This window comes from Mustela nigripes, chromosome 2 (genome assembly GCF_022355385.1).
Source record: "Mustela nigripes isolate SB6536 chromosome 2, MUSNIG.SB6536, whole genome shotgun sequence".
Taxonomy (NCBI): Eukaryota; Metazoa; Chordata; class Mammalia; order Carnivora; family Mustelidae; genus Mustela; species Mustela nigripes.
The window spans coordinates 55028668-55046141 of NC_081558.1; the positions used below are offsets into that span (position 1 = coordinate 55028668).

Genomic DNA, 17474 nt, shown 5'->3' on the forward strand with positions numbered 1-17474 from the left:
CCTGCCAATCTTAGCACTCAGAGATGGATCCAGTCTGGGAGTGGTGGAGAATGTCTTGAAGTTTATGGGTTTCCTTTGGACTTATGTCCCTGGCTTGGACTTGGGAGTCACACTGGGGCTTTTCTTCCACTTCTGTCCCCATACACACTGACGTCATAAATGGAGCTCTGGACCACAATTTCCCGAAACTAGCTTAGAGTTGTGACTTTTATGGGTTCTTTTTATTTTCCTCCTCAGGATATTATTATGGATTACCAGTGGTTTCAGCATCTTTCCAACTGGCAGGAAGCAGTGCAAACACAGATGGAAGTTTCCCAGTTAAAATGCTCTTAACAAAGTCATAAAACAAAAAGCCCAGCCTCTCAGTCATGCTGCCAGCTCAGAGGCAAGTGATAGAGGAAAAAAACAAAAATAAAAACAGGATACTGACTCTTCCTGCCCTTCCTAAAGAGATCTTGTAGGTGTTATGAGGGTGGTATACTTCATACCTGAGGGCTTTGGGGTTTAATAATGAACACAAACCTTTCATCCTAAAGGCAAAACGGAGGCACTGGGCGCACAGAGTAGTGCTCTGTCCTGCTTCTGGGGACCTGGGGGCCCCTGCTCATATAGCAATGCAACACTAGGGTGATGTCACTGACAGGGACCTCAGCTGGATTCTGCAGGAGACCTGGATTGGTGCTGGGGCTCTGCTGCATCCAGAGAGGTCCTTGCCACAGAGAGCTCCAAAGGCAGTTGGGAGATGCAGGATTAACACATGACAGTGCACTGGGAGTATAGGGTGTTCACCCTGGCTCAGTCACTCTCTCTGGGCCTCTATGTCACCACAGATAATATGTCTAGGGTGGACATTCCCAGCTCTGATGTTCTTGGATAGACGTGGTGAACAATGCAGAACAGTGTGGCATCAGATACTAAACTACTAGGGGACTGGAAATGGCTTAGAGACCTCAGGGAGCAGGTGCCCTTGATGCTCCCTCACTTCCCACATCTCTGTTGTACCCTCTTCTCTCATTCCTCCTTATGACTCATCGCAAAAGTCACCACCTCGGGGAATGATTCCCCCAGGTTGTCAGTCCTTCCCCCTGTGCCCCAGATAATTTCTCATTTTCTAATCTGTTTTCTTTGCTGGCCAGAGAGCTCCTGGGAAAGGACTTGTCTGATCTGACTTTCTATTTCCCATCTCTTGTCACACAAGAGCTCAGTATTCATCAAAACATGTTTGTTGAAGTGAACTAAACTAACTGCAAAGGGAGACCTTCCAGACAGTTTTGCGGGTGGCAGTGCCTGATACCCAGGCAGTCTCCACATCTGGCCTCCTTTCCTCAGAAAGTCCACAGGATTTCCTCTCCAATGGCTCAGGTGTTAACCGCCCCAGTGCTGAGATGACTGAGAAAGCCTCTCTATACCCCAGCTGTTCTGTCATTGTGCTAACATACCTTCTTCTCCAGAAGGATCTAAACATATATACACACATATATATATATGCCCCCCACACATGCATGCACCAACACATGTATAATCACACACTCACCTAAACTCGCACACACAGCAATGACCCTGAATTACATCTGTCCTCTTTCCTCCTTCCTCAACAAGAGGGCTGAGGAAACTACAAATATCCTTCCAGAAATCTTAGCACAGCCCCTAATAGACCCCCAGTCCAGGCAGAGAGACATACCCATGGAAAGCACAGTGCTATTCATCCTCTGAAGTACATGAACCAAGAGACAGATATCCACAAAAAGCCTTGGTGGGTATCTGTCTGCTGCCAAGCCTCTGTTCATTGAAATCACCTGTCTCGTTGCTGCTTTTCTGCCTCTTATATCATAGCCTTGTAAAAGGGCAACAAGTTTTGGACAAGAGAAATGATTAACTCACCAGATGTAAGTGCTGGAGCATCTCCACATATCTGCAGAGGGAAAGAGAGTTGAGTTTGCATTAATTCCCATCCTGTTTAAGCCGGGGGGGGGGGGTGATGTTCTGTTAACAAGCTCAAGGCCACCGGCAGCTGACTGGGGACTCACGCTTTCTCCGAAGACAGCAGTTCCTGTGCGATGACATGGGCTCTAGATTGTCCTTCCATCTGTAAGAGGGAACAGAGTGAACAGGAGGGAGAGCACCGATTCAGAGAGAGGAAGGGAGACCCCACCTCCACAAGCCTTGGTTTTACAGAACGACCTGCAAACTGCTGGAGGCAAACTCCATGTACTTCTCTTCAACCTCATGTACCTCGGTTTCCTTATCTGCAAATGTGGATATTGAAGGACTCTAACTTGTTTCCATATCTACAAATGTGGATATTGAAGGCCTCTAACTTGGAAGCTAATGCTCAGCACTCTGCCCAACACACAAGAAGTGCTCACCAGGTGGCCACTACCATGACTATGTGATCTTGGCATCCACCCACAGGTCTACCAACCTTGAACCACCTGCATTTCTCTGCACACAGAGAGGGCTCTTCTTGCTTTTGCATGTGCTTTAACCTCTTGGTGTCCTTTTCCCCTTCTCTGCCCAGTTAATTCCCAGTTATCGTTTAAGACTTAGCCATGGTATCCATCACCTCCTCCAAGGGGCCTTTTTTGATCCCCTGCCTGAACCGGCTGGATCAGATATCCTTTCTGGGGCATCCTCCTCTCAGAATACCAATTATGTCTCTTCCCGAAAGCAGGAACCCTAAATTTCACCCCTGTACGACCAGTGCCTCACATACAGTAGGCTTAGTTTTGTTGACTGAAAGAAACTAATGAGTGAATGAAAGGATGAATAAATGTAAATGTTCATTCCACTTGGGAAGCACTAACTACCCTGGTTGACCTCAGGAGGTGAGCCATTTAACCCACTGAGGCCCAACTTCTGCACCTGAAGGATTTGGGATCAACTGAGATTATGTCTATAAACAGGAAGGATGGGTGGGGGGGCTGAGACAGATGCTTGGGCCTTCTGCCACAAGCAGGCGCCTCCTCTGTGGCCCCAAACCTGACAGATATCAGACACTGCTGGCTGGGATCCAGAAGGACAAAGACACTATGGGCAGCCTGAACAGACGTCAGCTGCCAGCAACGTGCAGGCAAGGCTGTGGGTGGGATGGTACACAGCAGATCAGAGGGCATTTGGATTAGACACCTGGCTTCTGGTTCCTGCTCTACCATTGCTTCCTGGTACAACGTGCACAAGTGACTTTCTGAGGCTGGGCCTCAGTCTTCCCATGTGTGAATGAATTGACCTCTAAATTCCCTTCTATGCTGAACTTACATGTACCTAAACTCGAGGAGCTAGTGGTCAAGTGAATGATTTACGACCAGATGCTCACGACCTGTTGAGGGAGCAACAGTGTTTTCGTTAAGAGCAGAGACTCTGGTGGCCAAACTGTGGAAAGAACCAAGATGCCCTTCAACGGAAGAATGGATAAGGAAGATGTGGTCCATATACACTATGGAGTATTATGTCTCCATCAGAAAGGATGAATACCCAGCTTTTGTAGCAACATGGACAGGACTGGAAGAGATTATGCTGAGTGAAATAAGTCAAGCAGAGAGAGTCAATTATCATATGGTTTCACTTATTTGTGGAGCATAACAAATAGCATGGAGGACATGGGGAGTTAGAGAGGAGAAGGGAGTTGGGGGAAATTGAAAGGGGAGGTGAACCATGAGAGACTATGGACTCTGAAAAACGATCTGAGGGGTTTGAAGTGGCGGGGGGTGGGAGGCTGGGGTACCAGGTGGCGGGTATTATAGAGGGCACGGACTGCATGGAGCACTGGGTGTGGTGAAAAAATAATGAATACTGTTATGCTGAAAATAAATTTAAAAAACCATATTGAAATATTAAAAAAAAAGAGCAGAGACTCTGGAACTAGGTAGTTTGAGCTCAAAGCCTACTTCTGCCTTCTAGTTGAAAGTCATTTAGCCTTTCTCTATACGTTAATTTTCCTATCTGTAAAATGGGCATAACAGAATAAGGGTACCTAACACCTGCATATTGTGCAGACTGAATGAGTGCATATACAGACAGGTATCTCTCTATCTCTGTGTCTGTATCTATATAGGCATCTCTCATGTGGACTAATGCCTGGTGCACGGGCAGCACTGCGGAAATAATGGCTATCATTGTCTTTGTGGTTTTTGTTATTGGGGTGGAAACCAGGGATGGAACCAAGTGCTCAGGGATGGACTAAGAAAAAAATAATCGACAGGGTCAGGTAGGGGAGCGGTCTGAACTGTACAATGACGGCTGATTGCTGCTCCTCTGAGGGTGGCAGTTGAGGCTGTGGAGAGCAAAGGGACTCTGGAATGATGAAGCATATCCAAGTTCAAATCCCAGCTCCTGTGTTGTGTAACTGTATGGCAGCTGGCAAACTATTTCCTCTGAGACTCAGTTTTTTCATCCGAAATATGGTGAAGAGTAATCAGCCTGATCTTGTGCACTGGTCTGTTTTTTTTTTTTTAAAGATTTTATTTATTTATTTGAGAGAGGTAGAGATAGCGAGAGAGAGCACGAACAGAGGCAGGGGAGAGGGAGAAGCAGGCTCCTCGCTGAGCAGGGACCCTGATACAGGGCTCAATCCCAGGACCCTGGGATCATGGACCTGAGCCGAACGAAGGCAGATGCTCAACACTGAGTCACCCAGGCGCCCCTTGTGCACTGGTCTTCTTGATGATAGATTCCTGACTCAAGGCCTTTATACTTGCTGTTCTCTCTGCATGTGATAGACTTTCCCAGATCTCATTCTTTTTTTTTTTTTTAAAGATTTTATTTATTTATTTGACAGACAGAGATCACAAGTAGGCAGAGAGGCAGGCAGAGAGAGAGAGAGAGGGATGCAGGCTTCCTGAGGAGCAGGGAGCCCGATGCAGGGCTCGATCCCAGGACCCTGAGATCATGACCCAAGCCGAAGGCAGCAGCCCAAACCACTGAGCCACCCAGACGCCCCCCAGATCTCATTCTTATTCTCTGACTTTTTCAGGTCAAAATTCATCCTCAATGTGGCCATCCATGACGACTGACCTAAAGATCACCCCAAATCATTCTCCATCCCAGGGTTTCTCAGCTTTGGCACTACCAACATTTTAGGCCAGACAGCTTTGGTTGCAAAGGAAGGCCTATGTACTGTAGGATCATTAAGAGCATCCATGGCTTCTACCCACTGGATGACAGAAGCAGCCCCCACCCACCCTTTGGTTGTCACAAGCTGTGACAACCAAAAACATTTCTAGGCATTGCCAAATGTCCTGGGGTGGGGGCAAAATCTCACCCCTGGGTGAGAGTCACTTGTTAGAAGCTTTTGTCTTGTTATGCTCTTCTTTATACCAGCAGTCACACTACCTGATACTATCCTTGCACACAGGAGATGTTCAGTTGACAGCTGAATAAAGAAATGAAATGAGATACAGTGCCTGGCACAGAGTAGGCATCCAATAAATGAGTTCCCTTCTCTAGCTGTTCCATCCCTCAATGTTGCTTGGCTAAGAAGCACAGTATTTTTAGAGATTTCATTTTCTCCAAGGTTCCCTGAATAGGGCAGAACTTGGGCCCTTGGTCAGTCTCCCCTCTGCATCTCACTGCTGCCTTTTGGCAGGCTGTCATAGCATCTGTGGAGCAGGAGGGGAAACAGCGAGGCCTGCAGAGGCCTCCAGTCTCACCTGGCCCCCGCCTTCCCACAGGTACCGAATCGTGACTCAGTGTCTGCCTTCCGCATCTTCAGGGCTAGTGTAGGGCTCTGTGGACAAGTGTAGCTCACTCCTCCCAAGCAGGAGCTCCTGCAGAGTCCCACGTGTAAAAAGGCTTTGTAAACAAAACCCTTGCAATGGAAAATAATATTCTGCCAGGACAAGTCTTAATAGATAGGAAACCCTGTGGTCAAGCTTCCATCAAGAGAATGACTTTGTAGAGAAAGGGCAGGGGTCAGGAGATCTCAAGCTTAGGTTCTTCCCCTATAAAATGAAGACAGGATGATCTCCTATCTCCCAGGGGCCTGTGACTCAATTCTCACTTGTCATCCAGCATGATGCTGAGAGCTCACGTTCTGATGTCAGAAGACCTGGGTTCAAATTCTGCACTCCACCCCTTCCTACACCTATGCCCTTGAATAGGTCGTGTCTCTTCTCTGATCTCCACCTGTAACGCAGTGGTGGTAATAATAATAATAATAATAATAATAATAATAATAATACCTACTTAATAACAGAACAGCTAGCATTCACCAAACACTTAGTATGTGCTAAGAATGGCTCTAAGCTTTTTACGTGTATTCTCACTGAATCCTCCCAACAACCTATGAGTAAGGTACTACTCTTATTACCTCCATTTTGCAGTTGAGGAAACTGAGGCAGAGGTAAGTTCTAACCTTTGCCCAAAGTCGGTGCTAGCAAGTGGCAGAGCCAAAATTCAAAACCAGGCAGTCTGGCTTTAACAACTAAGCACTTAGCAGTGTGTCTGGCACACAGTAAGCACTTGGTGGTAAATGGCATCTCTGCTCATTACAGATGGCAGGGTTTCTCAAATTAGGAAACACCTATTCTTCACCTGTGCTGGAAAGGTGGTAGGAGTCTGGCACTCTAGCATGAGCCCAGGTTAGTTCTCTCAGTCGGTTCTCTCTGATCTCTGACCCTTGGAGCAGTGCCTACCATGCTACACAGGAAAGAGAACTATGCTGAAGTCAGGATACCTGGACCCACATCCCAGCCAGCCAGGCCACGAGTGGCTATGCAGTGAGAGCAAGTCCTCCACAGATACCTCTGTGTCCTCATCCTGAAGATGGGGTCAGCACTCCCACCCTGCCCGGACGAGATGAAGAGATGATGGCTGGAAATGCTCAGGCCCACCCCAACTTTCAGAGTTGTCACCATGACCATTGTTTCAATCCCAAAGCTGTCCGGGGCAGACTTCTGGTAGGGCTGGGGCACGGGCCACTCTGCACGTCCTTCCCAACCCCTCCTGCCAGACGGGCAGACTCTGGGTGGGACGCATGGGGCCGTGCTGCCTTAGTGACTGCTGATGATGGATGTGTCTTCACCAGCCGGACAAGAAGGGGGCCTAGCAGGCCATGTGCCTGAGGCTCTCCTCAGAAGCTGCTACTGGGCGTTGCCCAACTGGGCCATTTAATATAGATGTTTGTTTAACCAGGAAATGAACTCCGAGGTTGACGGCAGTGTCCAGGGACAGACTTCTGGGAACAGGGTTCCTCCCAGGAGTGTGGGGGCTGGGGGCGCCAGGGCCTGTGCTATCGCGTTTCTCAGGCTGACGCTGTGGGTGTTCTATCAGGCCACTGCCCGCCCCTCTGCCCAAGGCCGAGTCCGCTTTATCTTCCCAGTTCCCCAGGGCCGCCCAGTCCTGCACTTCCTCCCCAGGTCCCAGGCAAACCAGCCTGGCTCTTCTGGGACCAGGTTGGGAGGGCTAGTCCTCCTTTAGGGACCTTTTGGTAGCAGTCCAAGAAACAGCTAGGAGTCTTAGTCCTCTTTCTCCATGCCTCAGTTTCTCCAGCTATTACTTGTGGCTGCTTAGCTTCCTTCTAGAAGAGCAGTGTTCCAACCATGGCCTGAGAAGCTCTGGGGTTCTGTTTCCCTTTTCTGATTACTTATCGGTGAAGTTGGTCCAAACAACAATTCCAACAGACTGAGCACAGAGGCAGCCGGGAGAATCCAGTTATCTTCTAGGAAGCTAGGCATGAATATTTGCAAAAATGAAAAACCAATGTTATGCTCCTCACTAAGATTTTTTGAAAAATTATTCTTCATAAATATGCCATTTATGTTAACATGTGATAGACCTATTACTGTTATTCTTAAATGAATGAAAAGATGTTCAAAATTTTTCTCATGTGGCAAATACCGATAAAACTCATAGAAACAAAAACTCTTTGGGGTCCTCGGTCATTTTTAAGAGAGAGAGGTGTGAGACCATAAGGTTTTGACAACTATTGTTTTAGAGGCTGTTGCAAAGGTCATACAGGATTCTAAGTAGAAAATCTCTTCTCAGTGAAGAGCCACAGAGGAGGGAGGCATCGTTATCACTGTGCAACAATCATAGTAATAATTATTATTGTTGTGAAAAGCAGGCTAACAAACCCCTGGCTTTATGGCCTGGCCCTCAGGATGGTCCCAAGTAGGCCCAGAAGCCACATGGGCCTTCTCCACAATGTCCTGCTTTGCCGAAGAGGAAGAAACCATCCTCAAAGCTCCTGGTTTCTCACCACCTTCCCAGCTTATATGCCTCCTGAGTTCACATCTGCTTTGCCTTTAAATAGCCACCTTTTTCTCCATGCTTGTCTCTGCCAGCCCCTGGCTAAGCCCCATGTCCTGGGTCTTGGCGCTTGGCTCACTTCTCCCTATCTGTGGTTGCCGGGGCACTCTCCACACCAGGACCCTCTGCCTCTCAGCTCCTTGACACCTTCTTCTCTGAAGACTCTGGCCACATGTACATCTGCTCCACCTAGCCTGGACCTTATCCGTACCCAGAACTGCCCTACCTCGGAAGTGATGGGCTTTCTGGTCCTCATCTTGGACCAGAGCTCCTAGCATCCCTCCACCCTCAACTCGACTTGTCTCTTAGCCCTTGGGGAGCTTTCACTTACTCCAATCCATCCTAGGTCATGGTGGCCACCTTCTGTTGTCACTTACAACTCTGAGTGGCTCCTGTGGTTCCCTAGCACTTGCAGAAAGAACTCATCAACCAGAATGATGCTGAGAGACTACGCTCTGGTGTCAGAAGACCTGGGTTCAAATCCCAGGCTCCACCCCTTCCTACACCTATGTCCTTATACAAGTGATTTCTCTTCTCTGAGCCTCACCTGTAACACAGCAGTAACTACTACTACTACTACTACAAGAAAAGTTAGCATTCATTGAATACTTAGTATGTGCGAAGAATGGCTCTAGCTTTTTACACGTGTTCTCCCTGAATCCTCACAATAGCCTATGAGCAAGGTAATATTCTTACTACTTCCATTTTGTAGATAAGGAAACTGAGGCACAGGTTAAGTCCTATCCTTTGCCTGTGACTCAGCCTAGAGACCCTTTCCAGATACCTCTCCTGCATTCCTCCATGCACCACGGAACTCAATTTTACACCTTGTTTTTCTCTACTTCTGGGCCTTTTCAGTTCCTGAAGGTCCCTGCGCCCAAACTTCCTTATAATCTCCATAGGAGTCTCTCCATCACACACTAAACCTGGGGGGGGGGCAGGCAGAGCACCAAGGCAGGCATCCTGCTGCTCCAGACTTGCCAGCCTCCTCAGCCACACAGCCCAATGAAAGAAAAATCCACCCAGAAGTGAGGAGGGGCTGCCTTCTAAGGCTGTTTCAAGCCCTGGGGAAATCTGCAAGGGTCCCAGTGAGGGGGCTTGCTGGAGTGTTCTGAGGTCATATCTGGAGAAGGGAGAGTGCTCAAGACCCACAGGTGGCACCAGACTCTTGGTGCCAGACTCTTGGACAGCACTCTCTCTGAAGTTCCTCTAGGCACTACCATCACAGACATTGTCTTTCCCCTGGGAATTCAGGTTGGGGTTTCCAGCACAGCCTTTAGTGGCCACTGGGAAATTCAAAGAGAGGAGCTCAGGGAGACCTGGCTCATTTTTATCCTAGCTGTCAGCTGTGCTTCCACAGGAGGCAGAGAAGGGAAAAAGATGGTGAAAGAGAGCAACACTAGCCAAGAGGAGGGCGGGGAGAAGGTGGGACCATACAGAAGTCCCCTGGTGCCCCCAAGACCCAGTGGCTGCCTCCAGTTCATGCTGACACCTGTCTCATTCTAACTCCTGAAGCCAGGCTGCTGTGAGTCTGGCTTGTCTGGCTTTGGCCTGGATGCTTTAAAGAACTTTTAGTTTTAGAAGGAATCTTTGGTTCTGGAGGCAGTTTGTAATACATTCACAGAAGCAGCATGTTATCTGGGAAGGCCCAGAATGAGAGATCAGGAAACCTGATTTTTACTGTGGACTTCACCTTGAACCTGCTGATGACCCACAGCAGGGACGACTTCTCAATGAGCTTTAATTTTCCTTCTGTAAGACCAAGCAATCTCCTGCCTAACTGGGATGCTGTATCCCTGAATAGCAACTCTCAATATCCCTCTCCCCCGGCCCCTGGCAACCATCATTCTACTCTCCGCTTCAACTGTTTTAGGTTCCTCATGAAAATGGAATCATGCAGCATTTGTCCTCTGTGACCGGCTTACTTCACTTAGCACAATGTCCTCCAGGTTCATCCATGCTGTATCATGTGACGGGATTTCCTTTTTTTTTAAGGCCGAATAATATTCCATTGTATGAACAGACCACACTTTGTTTACCCATTCGTCCATCCATGGACATTAAGAGGGTAGATTTCATGTGAAGTGTTCTTACCACAACACAACACAACACAACACAACACAACACAACAAAACAAAGTGATATCAAAATGCCCTGTCAGCTCTCTTAGCTTCACAAATCCTAAGAGAGTAGTTGTAACGTGATTGGCAAGTTCTCACTGTTTGACAAGGCCAGTACATGGCTCATAAGATGTTTGGCCTTCCTGTCCTCACCATTTTCCTTCAGGCTGAGAAAGGATCAGCCTTGACCTCAAGAACTCAATTAATGGCTAGATTCCACACTGTTTGTGCCTTCTATGTACCCTCCTTGTCCTTTCCATCTAACTACATCCTACTCTCCTTTGTGGAACACTAACGCCTCACCTCCTCCTGGAAGCCTCCCTGATTGCCCTGACTCTTAAGACTTCAGCCCATTGCCCTGTTCAGAGCTTAGCTCACACAGCAGAGGATGCTGGGTCTGTTGCGCAACTGTTCTACCTTACAGGCAACTGCTGTTTTTAACTCATGAGATATGACATTCAGAGGAGAGGATAAAACATAAATGTAAGGTTTAGAGACTACGCGTCAACAGCTTTTTCACTCCATGGTTAGGCACCCCAGTGGCTTCTTTCCTGACATGTCAGAGGGCTGAGGGCCCTGTGGGGGCTCCATACAGACTGTCAGCTGATGTACACAGGCTGGAGCTCAAACTTCAGAGAGCAGACACATGCTGCTGGGGATCCTGATGCGTTGAGTCTGGGGGTCACCTGGGGTACTGCAGGTCTCCATGGCCAACTCAAGGCAGCAGGGCTATAGACTAGGTATATAGAGTAGCTGCCATGAAGCCAGGATCGAGAAAGGAAGGGTGAGTGTAATGGTGGCCCCAATACCACGCTGGGGCCATGGGCACATCTAGACATAGCGGAGAAGATTATCAGCCACAGAACAAGCTCTCTGAGGGTCAGGGCATCCTAACTGTCTCCACACCCACCCTGTTGGCTCCAGACAGCCCCCAAGCCCTCCAGGACTCTGAACAAGGGGTGTGGGACAACCCGGTGTCCTGGCCGCCTCCAGACCTGAGCCCCTGGTCTCTGAGAGTCTGTATCCCACACCCTCCTCAGCTCACACTGCCTTGAGAGGTTCCTTGTTTACTCTGCCGAACCGTCACACCCTCTGCATCATTACTGGAGAGCTGGTGAGAAGCCAGGCTGGCTCCCAGCTCTGCCCCTCACTGTGCAAAGTAAATTATACACGACCAAACAAGGATTTTCATTTTATTAAACTGTCATGCATCTAAGTTCATTTCCCTTACTTGACTACAAGAACTGAGTCTAATAAATTCCCTTATTTATTAGTTTTTTCAAGAATATTTACTGAGTACTATTTTGTGTGCCAGGCAGTAAGGACAACAAATGTAAAAAGAAGTATGGCACTGGGGGTGCCTGGGTGGCTCAGCTGGTGAAGGATCTGCCTTTGGCTCAGGTCATGATCTTGGTCGGGGTCCTGGGATCAAGTCCTGAATTGAGCTCCTGCTAAATGGGGAGTCTGCTTTTCCCTCTCCCTCTGCCCCTACCCCCACCATTTGTGAGTGTAAGCCTGTGCGCGTGTGCTCTCTCGCTCTCTCTCTCTCAAGTAAATAAATAAAATCTTTAAAAAAAAAAAAAAGGAAAAAAGAAACATGGTCCTGCCCTCTTGGACCTATTCTTACAGGGAAAGGCAAATGGCATGCAAGTAAGCAGAAAAAGAAAGACATAATCACAGCTTGAGATAAGTATGAGGAAGGAAGTAGACAGGAATGCTGCAAGCCAGCACTGCAGAATGAGCAGGGGAGACCTCTTTGAGGAGGTGACATTTAATGTGAAACCCTTGCCAGCTGTACAAAGGGTGAGATGAGTGCTTCAGGGGGAGGTTACTGCAAGTGCAAAGACCCTGAGGTGGGTTTGAAGAGTGGACAGAACTTGTTTTTGAATCCATCATGATGCCTGGCCAAGGCCTTGGAGATTGTTGAATTTCATTTGATCTGTCATTAACACATGACAATAGAAGACGACATGCCAGGGATTTCAAATCTTTAGAATCTGGTGCCAACACCCAGACAGGCAGACACAAGAGAAGCAGGCCGAGGGGGTGGGAAGATGCTGAGATGGGTCTGGGACGCACTGAGTCAGAGGTACAGCAGACCCTCCTTACCTTTCAGGGAGTATGTCTAAAGACTCCCAGTGTATATCTGAAACCACGGATCGTGCCAAACCCGACATGACCCGAGATATTGTGGGTCTTTCCAGACCATTATAATAAAGCAAATATTGCAGTAAAGCAATTCAAGTAAATTTTCTGCATAAAATTTATGCATAAAAATTATGTTTACACCATACTATATTAAGTATGAATAGCATTACTCTAAAAAACAATGTATGTGCCATAATGAAAAATACTTTACTACAAAATGCTGAGTTGTAATCATTGATCACAGATCACCTCAACAAATATAATAATGATGAAAAGTTTGAAACATTGTGAGAATTACCAAAATGAGACACAGAGACATGAAGTGAGTAAATACTGCTGGAAAAATGGTGCCAACAGACTTGCTTGCCACAAACCTTCAATCTGTGAAGAATGCAGTATCTGTGATGTACAACACAGTGGAGTGCAATAAAACACAATATGCCTAGAGATAGTATGTTTTCTCCTACACATATGTCTATGATAAAGTTCAGTTTATAAAGTAGGCACAGGGGACACCTGAGTGGCTCAGTGGGTTAAGTGTCGGCCTTCAGCTCAGGTCATGACACCCGGGTCCTGGGATCGAGTCCCGCATTGGGCTTCCAGCTCAGCGGGGAGTCTGCTTCTCCCTCTGCCTCTCCCCCTGGTCATGCATGGGCACCTACTCAATAAATAAATAAATAAATAAATAAATAAATAAAATCTTTTTAAAAAATTAAGTAGGCACAGTAAGAGACCAATAGTAGTAATAAAATAGGACAATTATAATAATAGATTATAATAAAAGTTATGTGAAAGTGGTCTCTCTAAAAATAAGTTATACAGTACCTTACTGTACTCTACACCCCCTGGTTCTTGTGATGATATAAGATGATAAAATGCCCTCATGATGATATAAAGTGATACAAATGGTGTGGGCGCTGTGACATGGTGTTAGGTGACCACAGGCCTTCTGAATATATGTCAAAAGGAGCATCACTTGCTTCTAAATCAAGGTCATCATGGGTAACTGAAACTACAGAAAGTGAAACTGCGAATAAGGGGGGATGACAGTATCTGTGGGGCTTCCAAGAAGGGACCACAAGGTTAGCTGGAGGCTGGAGTGTGGGGTGCAGAGAGGGGTCAGACCAGGAGGTCAGCTCCAGGAATACGACCTGAGTAGGGCTGGCTGCTGGTCTGGAATAGGCTGCCTGAGCAGAACACAGGATGACAGATGGGTGGGGATGGGAGAGCTCAGGCTTGGGAATTAAGTGCCTGGTGGGGAGGCACAGAGTTGGACAGTCAGAGAGGTGGGAAGAGAACCAGGACAGAAGGCAGCCAGTGAAAACCAGGGGAAGAGGGAGCTCCCAGGGTGAGAAACCACCAGAGCTGAGGGTCAGGGTCTCGGTGGACAGTATGGAGATCCTGGCTCATGGAGGTCAGGGAAGACTGTACAGGGTGGATAACAGCAGTAAGGAAGGTGGGAAAGTGGGGAAGACTTGGATATGTCCGTGGGCTGAGGGAAGTCCTAAAAAACCTCTGCAGCCCATCTCCCTCTCCTCTACTGACCTGGTCTAGCTCTCAAGGACCATTCCCGCCTTCCTGAGTCTGTGCTGCTATCCCCTGCCCAGGATGCTCTGTCTCTAGACCATGCCAGTTCTTGCTGGCTCACACTATTCAGGTCCCTGCTGAAAGGTTTCTTCCCCCATCATAAGAGCCTTCTTTAAGAAACTGGAACCCTTCCCCACTGCTGGTCAGAATGTAAAAGGGTGCAGCCACTGTGGAAAATGGTATGGTAGTTCCTCAAAAAATTAAAAATAGAATTATATGATTTAGCAACTCCACTTCTGGGGAAACAAAAGAACTGGAAGCAATGTCCTGAAGAGACATCTGTGTACCATATTCATGGCAGTATTACTCACAATAGCCAAAAAGTAGAAGCAACCCAAGCCCCCATCTACAGATGAATGACAAACAAAATGCGATATGTACATACAAGTAGAATATTCTTCAGCCTTAAAAAGGAAGAAAACTCTGACACAGGCTACAGAATGGATGTGCCTCAAGGACATTATGCTCAGTGAAATAAACTAGTCACAGAAGGACAAATTCCATGTGACCCCATCTCACTTCCATGATGTCCCCAGAGCAGTCAAAACCAAAGAAGCAGAGAATAGCACAGTGGCTGCCTGGGGCTGGGGAAGGGGGTGGGCAAATAGTGCTTCATGGGGACAAAGTTTCAGTTTGGGGAGATGAAGAGTCCCAGGGATGGATGGTGGAGGTTGTTGTACAACAGGGTGACTGTACTTAATGCCACTGAACTGCACACTTAAAAATAGTTAAGATGGTGGATTTTTATGTTACATATATTTTAACACATTTTTTTAATTGGAAAAAAAGCCTTCTCTAGCCTCTCTGCCTAAATTTCCCCCCTTGCCCCACCCCTAGTGCCCTGCTCCCACCACCAAGGTCTGTTCTATGTTTGATGTTATACCACTTTCACTGCCTAAACCTGCCCTAGGAGCCTTCTAACTGATGGTTCATCTCCTTCCCTAGAGTAGAAACTCCACCAGGGCAGGGAGGCACCTGCTCTATCTATGGCTGCTGTGTCTTAAGCCTTTGGAAGGGTGCCTGGCACATAGTAGGTGCTCAGTTGAGTACTTGTAAATAAATTTCTGCTGAAAAGGAAGGACGGGGAGAAACTGGGTGAGGATAGAGAGAGAAGATGCTGACGGGAGGGAGTTCATGTTCACCAGGGGACCAGGCTGTTTTCTGGGAAGGAGAACAGGCTGCAGCCTGAGGAAGCTTCTGCGGGTGTAAAAGGGCCTCCCAGGGGCTAGGAGCGAGCACATGCCTCAGAGCCAATGTTCAGGGCTGCACTATGGGTTGGGAAGACTGGCATGGAGAAAGCACTTGTAGGAATTTTAGCCAGGTGGGGGACTGGCCTAGTAGAAAAAACTGGGGTTCAAGCAGATGGTTAGAGTGAGGTGGCAGGTACAAGGCCAGGGGCATGAGGCCAGCAATAAGGCCCAGACCAGGCTGCCTGGACCACGGGTGCAGCCAGAGAAAAGATGACCTGTCTGGGTGGGGCCAGGGAGGGCATCACGTCAAGACAGGCCTGTTCCAGAGGATGAGCAAACTTCTGCCCAGGCTCGAGGGTGGACCTGTCAGGGAAACGTGGTGACACCAGGATTCAGACAAAGAGAGGAGGAGGTGGAGGGAGAAGGTGGCTTGGAGAGGCCACCAACTCCTGGATTGGTCTCCAGAGAGCTGGTATTTAGCTTGAAAGGTCTCAGTTAGTCTGAAAGCTGGACTTGCTCTCAGGCAAGAGTGACATGCCAGGCAGCCTTTGTCTCCTTTCACAGCTGGATCTATTTCTTTAAAAAAGATTTTATTTATTTATTTGACAGATAGAGATCACAAGTAGGCAGAGAGGCAGGCAGAGAGAGAGGAAGGGAAGCAGGCTCCCTGCTGAGCAGAGAGCGTGATGCAGGGCTCAATCCCAGGATCCTGGGATAGTGACCTGAGCCGAAGGCAAAGGATTTATCACTTAGCCACCCAGGTGCCCCACAGCTGGATCTATTTTTATGTCCTTCTTTCTTTTTCTTTTTTTTGCCCCCTCTTTCCTTCAACCCACACCCCTGAATATCTCTGAGTGGAAGAGAGGGAGAAGTCAGACAGGCAGGCGGGTGGACAGCTGGGCTCAGCTTCCTGTCCTCTTCCAAGTCTCTCTCCTTTCAATGTGGCCACCTCAAAAGATCTGGAAGAGTGGAGCCCACCACCTTACAGTTGTTTTTACGTCCAATTCTAGAAGGGTGGGGCTCACCCCAAACATATCTCCTGAGGCCCCAGGAAAGCAATTCCACTATCAGTCACACTTTCCCTAGGTCTGCTCCTTAGAGGTGGCTGGAGATGGGAAAGCCGGATCCTCCTGCCCCCTCAATGTGGCGGAGAAACAGAGGGGAGAGGTCTTTGCCTTTTGGGGAAGGAGAAGTTTCAGAGATGGTGGAAGATGAAAGAATGAGGAGTAAATGCTACCAGACCACCAAAACTTCTACAGCAAGAAAGAGCCAGGAAAGATAGCTCCCTCCAGAAATTTCCCTTCACAGCTGCACATGTCCAACAGTTGGCAAACCCTCCCACACTGATGGCTGCTGGGGGGCGGGGTGCACAGTCATGACCTCTTGGGGGGGTCACTGTGGTGGCAGGTACACAGACTGAAAATGCACCTCTCTGACCCACCAATCCCCTTCTGAGATCTAGTGCATAAGGAGGTGTGGGAACAAGTGCACTGCAATACTGTTGGGAGCATAAAAATTAGAAACACTGTAAAGGTCCTTCAGCAGGGGGAGAGCAAAACAAAGGACAGCATACCCATAAATGGGAATACCATTCAGCAGTAAGAAAAAAATTTAGGATGCTAGGTACCAATGTGCAAAAGTCTCTATAAGATACCAATGAGTGAACGCAACCAAGTTATGCCAGGTTTCTTACAGTTTGATATGATTTAATATATGAAAACAGCAACTCCACAAGCAATATCACCTATTTACCAATTATAATGAATGATACACATAGGTGAATACAGGGAAAAGGTTCTGGAAAGATACACACCAAACTGTACACCACAGCTACCTCCACAGGGACTCAGGAACTAGGAATGAATACCCCAGGGCATCTGACCTACTTGTAATGACTTCATACTTTATGAGGAGAATCCAGTAGAGCATACCTCATGCAATGAAAACCTGATTTTAAAGGCGTTTGCCACTGTGGTGCATTATGAAAGCCTCGAGGGCAGAAGGGGAACGATGCTCAGCACAGTTGGTATATGAGAAGGCTGGGCTCCTGAGGGTGAACCGACCTGCTGTCGAGACGCATACTTCTCTCTCTGCGCTCTCGGAATGACAGGATGAGGGTGGGCCCTGCCTTTGGCTGGCCATTGGTTCTACATGGCTCTGGCTCCAGGACACAGGAAAGGTCCCT

General features: G+C 47.9%; 1 protein-coding gene across 2 annotated transcripts in view; it reads right to left on the reverse strand.

Annotated features, from left to right (window-relative positions):
- FGD5 (FYVE, RhoGEF and PH domain containing 5) overlaps window positions 1-17474 on the reverse strand; it is a 123032-nt gene that overhangs the window by 51516 nt on the left and 54042 nt on the right. For both annotated transcript variants that reach the window (XM_059390391.1, XM_059390389.1), the window contains exons 4-5: window positions 2028-2086; window positions 1882-1912 (exon numbers count right to left, since the gene is read on the reverse strand). In XM_059390391.1, the coding sequence (XP_059246374.1) occupies window positions 1882-1912; window positions 2028-2086 (90 nt within the window). The remainder of the gene's footprint in view (window positions 1-1881; window positions 1913-2027; window positions 2087-17474) is intronic.